This window comes from Ammospiza caudacuta, chromosome 31 (assembly GCF_027887145.1).
Source record: "Ammospiza caudacuta isolate bAmmCau1 chromosome 31, bAmmCau1.pri, whole genome shotgun sequence".
Classification (NCBI taxonomy): domain Eukaryota; kingdom Metazoa; phylum Chordata; class Aves; order Passeriformes; family Passerellidae; genus Ammospiza; species Ammospiza caudacuta.
In genome coordinates this window covers 4417399-4428050 of record NC_080623.1, presented here as the reverse complement: position 1 = coordinate 4428050, position 10652 = coordinate 4417399, and the positions used below count along the sequence as shown (strand labels likewise).

The 10652-nt window shown below is 56.0% G+C and overlaps 1 protein-coding gene across 1 annotated transcript; it reads left to right on the top strand.

Annotated features, from left to right (window-relative positions):
* The first annotated feature begins 2834 nt into the window (after window positions 1-2834).
* On the top strand, window positions 2835-9539 carry SMARCD1 (SWI/SNF related, matrix associated, actin dependent regulator of chromatin, subfamily d, member 1). The gene is made up of 13 exons (XM_058822088.1): window positions 2835-2999; window positions 3074-3261; window positions 4020-4062; window positions 4146-4268; window positions 4534-4656; window positions 5141-5257; window positions 5577-5678; window positions 5974-6135; window positions 6252-6349; window positions 6806-6941; window positions 7267-7389; window positions 7629-7730; window positions 7915-9539. Exons 1-13 carry the CDS (start codon window positions 2835-2837, stop codon window positions 7966-7968), a joined length of 1536 nt encoding a protein of 511 aa, XP_058678071.1. The 3' UTR covers window positions 7969-9539.
* The last annotated feature ends 1113 nt before the right edge of the window (window positions 9540-10652 follow it).

Below are 10652 nucleotides of genomic sequence, written 5' to 3'. Positions count from 1 at the left end.
AAAGTGTGGAATTCTCTCCGGTATCTGTACTATGTACACACATTTTCATAGGAAGCACAATAAGATGACAGATGCATTGTACATCAATACCTGCTACTCTTAACAACGATGATATAAAGAATGATATAAATTATATAACTCCCCCACGCCGAGCCTTTCTCTCTTGCTGAGCTGCTGGAAATGCTCCCCTGAGGAGGCAGGTGGGGACAGCCTCATCCCGGGATGGAGCAGAAAGGGAAGAGGGGAAAAAAATGGGAAAGGGAAAAGGAGGAAAAAACTTTGGGCCAGACTTCCAGAGCAGAGTGTGCTCTGTGTCAGAGCTGAGGCTGAGCTGAGCCTCCCTTTCCTGGCGCCTCATCCAGCTCCAGCCTCACTGATTTCCCAAGGAATTCCTCCCAAGGGACACAGGGCTGGAGGAAGGAATGATTCCTGCTCCCCAGCAGGGAAAGGAGAATTAACACTCACAGAGCTCTTAATCCCTGACAGCTGCAGCACTCCATGGTTTGGGACCCACCTGAGGTCCAACAGGAGTTGCCAGGTGGAATTTCGCCCTGGGAGCACAACCCAAATATAACACACACCTTTTGTCCTAAAAATTTCCGGCTACAAAGAGCAATAGTAACAACAGAGCAGATCCAGCAGTGGGCATCCAAAAAAAGCCCTCAGGGCTCCATGGAGACTGAATAATAGGGAGTGGGAGTGGGCAAGGAAGGCTGAAATGCCAACGCACACCCACACCATCCTCCCCCCGGTCCCTTGGCTCCGACCGTGTCCCCTGGCTCCTGGAAATGGCAGAAATGCAGTTTTGCATCTCAACGAGGATGCTCTCACCCCGCTCTGGCTCTTCCCGGCCAGAGCTGGAGCTGCAAAGGCCAGGGGGTGGGATTGGAAGGAGAAGGGGGCCAGGAGGGCGTTAATGAACGCAGGTAATTAATCACAGCCCAGCCGTGCCCGCAGCACCCCCGGCTCCGGCAGCCGTAATCCCCGCGGGAGCTGCTGGCTGTGCTGCGAGCAGGTCACCCCGTCCATCTGTCACTGCTCAGGGCTCCAGAGGGCTCAGGGGAGGTGTCAGAGCCCCAGGGGCAGCACAGCTCTGCAATTCCCCTGGAATGCAGCAGGTACCGCCGGGATGGGCAGCAAACGCTGCTCTTGCAGGTCCAAGTGTCCAACGTGTCCATCAGAGCATCGTGGGGCAGCAGGATGGGGATGGGAACATCAACCTGCTGGTGGTGAAGCCCGATGTAGGGCTTCAGGCTCTTTGGGGTCTGGGGACCTGCAGTCTGCTCTGAAGGATCTGAAGCTGTTTGGGATCCTCACCCTGATCGGGATCCAGGGAATCTCAGTTTATTTGAGATCTGGGGACCTTCAGCCTGTTCAGGATCTGAAGCTGTCGGGATCCAGGCAGCCTCACCCTGATCGGGATCCAGGGAATCTCAGCTTATTTGAGATCTGAAGCTGTTTGGGATCCTCGCCCTGATCAGGATCCAGGCAGCCTCAGCTCATTTGAGATCTGGGGACCTTCAGCCCATTCAGATCCAGGGAGCCTCAGCCCATGGAGACACCCAGCCCACTCAGGCTCTGTGGAGATCCCGAGATTCCACCACCTCCCCTCGTGGGCCAGAATTCCCATTCTGCCCTCGCTGGCTGCCAGGGTAACAGGAGCTGAGGGACAATGGCACGGCCCCGGTGCTGCTGTCCTGCTGTCCTGCAGCCAGAGCCAGGCTGGCTGGGCACCAAAGTTTCCATGGAGCCACCGGCAGGTGCAGGGGAGGCATTTCCAAAGCTGTTCCACCAAACCCTCGGGGCAGGAGAAAGGAGGAAAGGCACAATGAGGTCACTCCGAGCCTCTCCAGGCTGAACCATGCCAATTCTCCCAGTCTTTCCTCCCAGCTGAGCTGCTCCATCGTTTGGATCATCCTGGTGCCTCCTCCTGACTTGCTCCTCATCCTCCCTGTGCTGGGACCCCCAGGCTGCAGGCAGCGCTCATCAGATGATCATCATTAATTTTTTAATTAATACTCGTGGTGTGACTGCGCACTTGGCTTTTTCCATGGATTAATGCTGACTGGGTTTGTGTCCCTTTTCTCTCTGAGCACAGGAAACTGCTTCAGGGAGAAGCAACTTAATGTTAATACTTGCAGAAAGTGGCCTTTAACTCCGACCTCCTGCTCTGGAGGAACCCCAGGGGAGACAGGAATCCTTTTCCTCTGCCCGAACCTGCACAAACTGGGCCCATTCATGGTCATTTGTTTTCCCCATAAATTTCATCCCTAAGATCCCGGAATCCCTGAGGCTGGAAAAGATCACCAAGTCCAAACTGTGAGTGACCCCCATCAGAGCACCATGAGTGCCACGTCCAGCTGTTCCTTGGACACCTCCAGGGATGGCGACTCCACCACCTCCCAGGGCAGCTCCGCACACCCTTTCCATGGAGAAATTCCTCCTGAACGAGGAGGGCAGCTCAGGTGAGGGGTGTCACTGCCCCACCTGCACATCAGAGCCCTCCATCCCTGCGAAAGGCGCATCCACCTCTCTCTGAGCACATCCCGGAGCAAGGGAGGCTCCAGCACCAGGGAACAAGGGCTGTAATCACGGCCGAGGAGCGGGGACTGATACCCCCCAACCCCTCCCAGCGTTTGGGACCATCCCGCACCCCAATCCCACCCCTCAACGTCCCCGATCCCCCCTCCCGCACCCCCAATCTCCCATCCCCGCCGCTCGTTCCTCCCGTCCGCCAGGGGGCGCTGCGGGCGGCGGGCGCGGGCGGCTCCTCCCCGGCGCTCCGCGCGCCCTGCGCGGCCGTTTCCGGTTCCGCTCCCTTTGTGCGAGACAAGATGGCGGCGCGGGCCGGGTTCCAGTCGGGGCCTGCGAGCGGCGGCGGCGCCGGGGCCGCGCCCGGGGCCGCGCTGGGCCCGGGAGCGCCGGGCGGGGCGGTGCGCATGGGCCCGGCGCCGGGGCAGGGCCTGTACCGCTCGCCGCTGCCCGGAGCCGCCTACCCGGTGAGGCGGGGCGGCGCGGGGCGGGGCGCGGGGCCGGGCTCGGCGGGCGCTGACCGGCTCTGTTCTCTCCGCAGCGCCCCGGGATGCTGCCGGGCGGCCGCCTGGCGCCGCAGGGCCCGGCCATGGGTCCTCCCGGATACGGCGGGAGCCCAGCCGTGCGGCCCGCGCTGGCGCAGGCCGGGCTGGACCAGGCTCGCAAGCGGCCGGCGCCGCAGCAGCTTCAGCAGGTGCAGCCGCAGGCGGTGCCCAACCGCAACCACAAGTAAGGAACGGGGGCACGGGGAGAGGGCACATCCCGCGCTAACGGGGACATCCCGGGCTAACGGGGACATCCCGGACAATGGGAGCATCTCGGGGCGAAAGCAACATCCCCTGGCTGTCGTGGGGTTCGGGAGGAATTTTTTCATGGAAATTGCCAGACTTTATAAGGGGCTGCGCAGGAGGGTGGTGGAGTTCCCGTCCCTGGAGGTTTTCAAGGAATGATGGATGTGGCACTGAGTTGTCTGGGTTGGTGACAGGGTGGGGATCGGGCACAGGTTGGAGTCAAGCGTCTGGAAGGGCTTTTCCAGCCTCAAGGATTCTGGAGTTCTCAGCCATCCTTCAGCATTTAGGGGCTGAAGGATCCTGTCAGGTCCTTGTGCATTCTCCTGGCACTGGAGGACAACACTGGGAAGGGCTGAGTTTATGTCACGTGCCTGCATCCTGGTGTGATGCCCCATTGAGAATGAAATTCATGCTGGATTAAAATGGTGTTCCTGGAAAAGCCAATCCAAAGTTCATTGAGGCAGGAGGATCACTTGGTGTGGACATTTTGTGAGGTCCTCCTTCCCAAGGGATGAAACCGCATTCCAACAGCTGTAATTCCCTTTGTGAGTGCTCAGAGGGGTGGGGAGCATTGAGATAACCAGTTAGCCACACTGAGCTATACTCCCCAGCTAACTGGGGAGCTGCAGGTTTGTGATTTTTTGTACCCAGAGCTGTTCCCATTTTCACACCTCCTTTGCCTCTTGCCCCTGTCAGTGCCAAGAAGAAGAAGATGGCAGATAAAATCCTCCCACAGCGGGTGAGTGGGACACGGGAAGGGGCTCGGGGGGAGGTGAGGCTGCTGGGGAGCTGATGGGCATTTCCATCCTTGCCTGGGCACAGATCCGTGAGCTCGTGCCCGAGTCCCAGGCCTACATGGACCTGCTGGCCTTCGAGAGGAAGCTGGACCAGACCATCATGAGGAAGCGCCTGGATATCCAGGAGGCTCTGAAACGCCCCATCAAGGTAGGGGGGTCCATGCCTTGTATCCAGGCTCTGCAGGCTCCTGAGTTCAGGCAGCACTGAAGGGCTGTGTGCTGTGAGTGTGGCAAATCAGGGCTCCCAAGGACTGGGACCAGCAGCTCCTCTGTCCTCGCTGTGTGCTCCAGGAGGAGGGGAATGTGAGGCAGCTGAGAGCATTGAGCTCAGTTTTAGCAAAGCCTGTGCAGCACAGTTGGCCCTGTGCAGGAGAATTAACTGATTATTAATTAGCTGATGTTTTTCCTCCTAGCAAAAGCGAAAGCTGCGTATTTTTATCTCCAACACCTTCAACCCCGCCAAGTCGGACGCGGAGGACGGCGAAGGAACCGTCGCCTCCTGGGAGCTCCGGGTGGAAGGACGGCTGTTGGAGGATGTAAGTGGGAAATACCCAACCTCAGAGGGGACTGTGGGTCTGGAGTTGGCAGTAAAACCAGTTTCCTAGTGTCCGAGAGCACAGCTGGGGCTTGATATCCTCCTTCATCTCTGTTTTCCAAGGAGTCTGATGGTGACGAGACCGAGAGCCCAGCTTGCAGACCGATGGGTGTCCCCATGGCAGGACATGAGTTGTCCAAAGTTCTTAGAGTTGTGAGAATCACTGGTGAGAGCAGCTCAGTGGCACTTGTGTCCCCAGCTCTGAGAACCAGGGCACTGGCATTGTACGTAACTGCTGAGGGGTTTAACTCCTGCGAGCTCATCTTTAACTCCAGTCTTTCCCTTTCTCACTTGGAAACTCGATTTTTGAGCACACGTTGGTGAATTCAGGTGGTCAGAACTTACAGGAGCTGTCGTGCACGGTGGCTATGCTTGAGTGCTGAGACTTGCTGCCCTAACCCTCTTCCTCCCTGTGTTGCTTGCAGTCTGCTCTGTCCAAATATGATGCCACCAAGCAGAAAAGGAAATTTTCGTCCTTCTTTAAATCTCTGGTCATTGAACTTGATAAAGACCTGTATGGCCCTGACAATCACCTAGTAGAGGTGAGCTGCTTTTTGCTGTGTTTCTTCTAAAAGTGGGTTGGTGTTTCAGCAGGTGGGGTTTGTGTGTCATTTACAACATGGGAGGTGGGAATCCTTGAGGCTTCTGGGAGCCAGGAGCTCTTGAATTCTCACTTTGGCTTTTCCTCTCACTTGCTGAAGGTCAGAACAAATGTGTTGACTCTTGTTTAAACTCTTAAGTAGGAAGAATTGGAGATTTCTCTACCTGGGTGGGATTTACTGGCAAAGCTTTTGGGTGCCCAGCAACAGGAGCAGAGAGAATCATGTTTGGGGGGTTTCTGAATTCCCTCTCATGTTCCAGTGGCACAGGACTGCAACGACTCAGGAGACAGACGGCTTCCAGGTGAAGAGGCCGGGGGATGTGAACGTGCGCTGCACTGTCCTGCTGATGCTGGATTACCAGGTAGCACAGTAGGGAAAAATTCCTCCCTCTGGGGGTGGTGAGGCCCTGGCACAACTGCCAGGGAAGCTGTGGCTGCCCCTGGATCCCTGGAAGTGCCCAAGGCCAGGTTGGACAGGGCTTGGAGCAATCCTGAATAGTTGGAGGTGCCCTTGGCCATGGCAGGGGGTGGAATGAGATTTCTTTAAGGTCCTTCCCAACCCAAACCATTCCACGATTCCATGCTGGGAGCAGCAGTGCTGGGCATGCAGCATTCCCTGTGTCTGGGCTGCCTCACCTCTCGGTGCTCTTTGTTCAGCCTCCCCAGTTCAAGCTGGACCCGCGCCTGGCTCGGCTGCTGGGCATCCACACGCAGACCCGGCCCGTGATCATCCAGGCCCTGTGGCAGTACATCAAGACCCACAAGCTGCAGGACCCCCACGAGCGGGAGTTTGTCATCTGTGACAAGTACTTGCAGCAGGTGAGCAGTGGCAGGGCTAGAGCAGCAGCAGCCTGAGCAGTTCCCAGCGTGGGCAGCCCCCACGGGGGTGGCTGCAGCGAGCCCCTGCTCCTCGCCCAGCCCTGTCTCTGTCACAGATTTTTGAGTCGCAGCGGATGAAGTTCTCGGAGATCCCACAAAGGCTTCATGCCTTGCTGATGCCCCCCGAGCCCATCATCATCAATCATGTGATCAGGTGAGGCTGCTCCACGGCAGTTCCTGTTTCCAGGGAGGAGTGGAAGGAGTGGGAGGGAGGGATGGGTGAGGCTGGCTTGGAAGACAATGTGCTGTGTCCTGATTTTCAGCAGCAGTTCCCATGTTGCCTGTCACTGTTCCTTTGTACAAGAGCAGCCGCCTCTCTCATTACCACCTCCCTCTTCCAAAGGCACTCCCACATCCCTGCTGTCCTTTGCTGTGCATAGAAACCTTCATGGAACAATCATTCTTTTATTTTGCTGCAAAGCCATCTGTGGGCTTTAGCTGCTTTTGGGGCTGAGGCTGACAGTGGCATGGCTTGTGCCTGTGCCTGCCTGCAGTCTGTTCGCTGCAGCATCCCAGAGGAGCTGCATTTGCTGCTTTCTTAAACTGGTCCCAGATTTTGCCTTCTTTCTGGAGCTGTTCCCTGATTTTGGCTTCTTGTGGATGTCCCCAGTGTTGACCCAAATGACCAGAAGAAAACAGCCTGCTATGACATTGACGTGGAGGTGGACGATACCCTGAAAACTCAGATGAATTCCTTTCTGCTCTCCACAGCCAGTCAACAGGAAATTGCTGCTCTGGATAACAAGGTAGGAAAAGCTCCTTCAGGTCTGCTCTCCTTGTTGCTGGGCAGGGATGTGTCTCTGGTCACAGGATAGGAGTGTTCTGGTGTTTGGAAGCTGCAGTGGGAAGAGCCATGTTTACAAACATGGTTGTACCTGGTAATGTAATTTTTAAAGCAACAAGTCTATGGGAAAATTGGTAATATTTAGAGAGCAGGAAACTGGGAGCTGAACATCCTGGTAAGTATAACTTAACTAGAGAGTGTAAGAATTTGCCCTCGTGTGTTGGATGCCTTGATGTTTCTGACTTCTCTCCTGTTCAGCAGTTCCATTCTGTGTTTGTCTCCCTCAGATCCATGAAACAATTGAGACCATCAACCAGCTGAAGACACAGCGCGAGTTCATGCTGAGCTTTGCCCGAGATCCTCAGGGCTTCATCAACGACTGGCTCCAGTCCCAGTGCCGGGATTTGAAGGTAGAAGCTTTGTCTTGTGTGGAAGGTGGTCCAGTTCACACGCTTCCCTCATTAGAATGAGCTCCCACAGAGAGAAGGAGGCAATTTCCTCCTTGGAAAGCGAGGCTGGGATTTGAGTCAAGTGTAAGAAGCTGACCTGAGTGCACTGAGATGTGTGTGAGGAAAGGGAAGGGGGTGGGTTTGCTCAGCACAGCCAGAGCTTTTGCACTCACTGAGCTGTTGTGCCTTTGTGCTGCCAGACAATGACTGATGTCGTTGGGAATCCCGAGGAGGAGCGCAGAGCCGAGTTCTACTTCCAGCCGTGGGCGCAGGAAGCCGTGTGCCGATACTTCTACTCCAAGGTGAGCGTCCCCAGGCTGGGGTCCCTCTCTGTGCTGGCACTCCGTGGGGCACACAGTGCTGGGGGGAGGTGGTGGTTGCATCTTGGTCCTGGTTTGAGCTCACCCTTTCCCAGCTGGTGCTGTGTGTTAACTTGGTGCTGCACCACCCGAGGGTGTTAATGCTGCAATTCTGCTCCTCGTGCAGGTGCAGCAGAGACGGCAGGAACTGGAGCAGGCCCTGGGCATCCGGAACACATAGGCTGCTCTGCTCCTCCCCAGGCAGAAGCATCACAGCTGTTTGTGGAGACAGAGCTGCAGAGCTCTCTGTTCCAGCTCACTGAATCCCACTCTGGCAGCGAGGCCCACGCTATTCATCCTGGCATTGTCCCTGCAGGGGCAAGTCCAGGACACCTGGGGCAAGCAGACAGGCTCCAACGAGCACACATTTCTACCTGGTTTTCTTCCTGACTGTTGCCTTGTCAGTCCCAAGGCTTCCACGAGCGTCCCCATGACTCTGCACTGCCTGTAGTGTCCCCGGTAGCCAGAGTGACTCAGAGCCTTCTCTCAGCCCATTCCTCCCCAACCAGCATCTGGTTGGGCACTCAGAGCTGGCTCTGAAGCCTGGCTCTGCTCTAAGGTGTGGCTGGGCTCTTCCCTGCCACGTTTTACAGCCCATGCCAGGCGCTGTCGTGGGCAGGATGCCATGAGCTGACATACCTCCCTGCCCTCACCCCCTCCTCAGAGGGTGCTGCTGCACTGGGCTGCCTCATAGGTCACTCTCCTCCTTGAGGAAGTTCCTGAACTGTACAGAGAATTGCTTCTTCCCTTCTCCCTTCTCCCTGCCCCATTCCCTGCGTGTTCCCTGATGGACTGTCCTGGGCTGGGATCACAGGGAGACAAGGCCTTGGCTTCCTGCAGGGATGTGGAAGCCTTGGAGTGATGCAGAGCTCTGCACTTCGAACACCTATCAGTGGCTTCCAGCAAACCATGTGGCTGCTTGTGTTCCCTGGAGCAGGGAGAGGAGATGGAGCAGCTGCCTGGAATTCTGCAGGGACAGTGTTGTAGGCTCATTCCTTCAGGACAGTTGTCCTCTGTCACTTACTGTGGGGACCAGAGGCTCCTTCATGTGGGTCCAAGGACAGGACAGTCCTTGGAAATGGACATTTTTCCAAGCATATGTGAGTTAGCAGGTGTTTCCATGCTGAAGCTCCTGTGGTTTTTAGTCAAGTTTAGGCTGTGGGGCTGCCATAGGGCCCAGCATGGTTCAGGAATGTACAAATAGATTTTCTCCACTGTGAGGAGTAGCAGCCCCAATGCCTCCTCTTGGAATGAGGTGCTGGTGGTCAGGCTTAGGAGAATGAAATAGCTCCTCTTCACTCCAATCCCAGTGTTTGTGCTCGGGACTATAACGAAAATGGACTCAAAGCTGGTCTGACTCTTGGAATAGCTGCTGGATCATGTTACTGGTGAGCACTCACCCAGTTCCGTGTGGCTGGGGAGGCTGCTGTGAGTTGGAGCACCTGGGTGGCCCTACTACTCCTTGTGTCTGTGTTACTATATGTCTGTGAGTAATAGACTCTCGACTTCCCCTCTCCTTTGCCCTTCTGAAATGATCCTCCGTGGTACTGGGGTGAAGGTCTTGGTGCTGGAGAAGCAGCCCCTGATTCCTCAGGGTACTCCCACAGGAGGGATGCTGAGTCCTACATAGGCAAACGTAGCTGTTGCAGAGTAACTGCTTTTCTTAACTGAGTATTACGGTTTTTTCCATGGACCAAATTTTTTTTTTTGTACTGTATCCTTGTAGACGTCACCCAGTTTTAATAAAAGACTCCTGTGAAGGAAGCTGTCCTCCTCCTTCCATGCTGACAGCTTGCACTCTCCCAGCTGCCATGGGGGATGAGCCTGGTGACTCCCAGGGAAGGGACACCATTATCTCTGCTTTCTTCTTCTCCTCAAAGCCAGCGGGGTTAAGTGACTGGAGAGAAAATGTTCTTCATATTTTGGCCTTTTATAGCGAGCCCTTCATGGAGGGATCTCCCAGCTTGCAGACTCTGCTAAGCCTTTGCAAAGTGCTTTTGTGGTAAACAAAGTAACTTGAGCAAAACTGGAAATCCAGTGGCCCGTGCTAATAAATCCTGAACTGCCTCGTGTCCACTTGGCTGGATTGTGGCAGCCTGGATTGTGCCCAAGGGAGTAGGTCAGAATTTGAAGGAAACTAAAGTACAGTTTACATGCAAGGTTTAAAATTATGCAGAAGGGGATTTATTTTCTTCACCCTGCTTGTTTATAGAATGTAACTGCTTTGCTGCAGACCTGGGAGCCCCTGGGGCAAGGGAAGGATCCTCTGTGAAGGGGAAAGGCTGCACCAGGTGGTTCCTGCTCCTTCTTTGGGGGGGGAAATGGCACTTTTAAGCAAGAGGGGGACAATGAAAAGCTTTTCTGCAGAAAGGCTCAGCAATCACAAGTCAGCTTGGTGAGTGCCCTGCCAAGGGGGTCTGCAGCTTCCTCAGAAGGGGCAGCAGAGGGACAGGTCTGATCCCTATGCTCTGGGACAGTGTCAGGACCCCGGGGAAAGGCTGGAGCTGTGTCAGGGGGGATAGGATGGATATTAGGAAAAGGGTATTTTCCCCAAAAGTTCTCAGGCACCGAACAAGCTCCCCAGGGAATGGTCACAACAACCCTGACCCTGCCAGAGCTCAAGGGTGTTTGGACAACGCTGTCAGGCACGGGGTGGGATTGTTGGGGTGTCCTGCTCAGGGCCAGGGCTTGGACTCCCCAGTCTTTGAGGCTCCCTTCCATCTCAGAATACTCCGTGATTCTGTGGCTGCTGGTTCTGGGGGCTCTGAGCTGCTCCAGGGCAGCGCTCTGCACCTGCCGCTCACGGAGCGGTGCCCGGGGCCCCGGGGCGAGGCGGGGCCGGGGGCGGGCCGGGGCCGCCCCTGC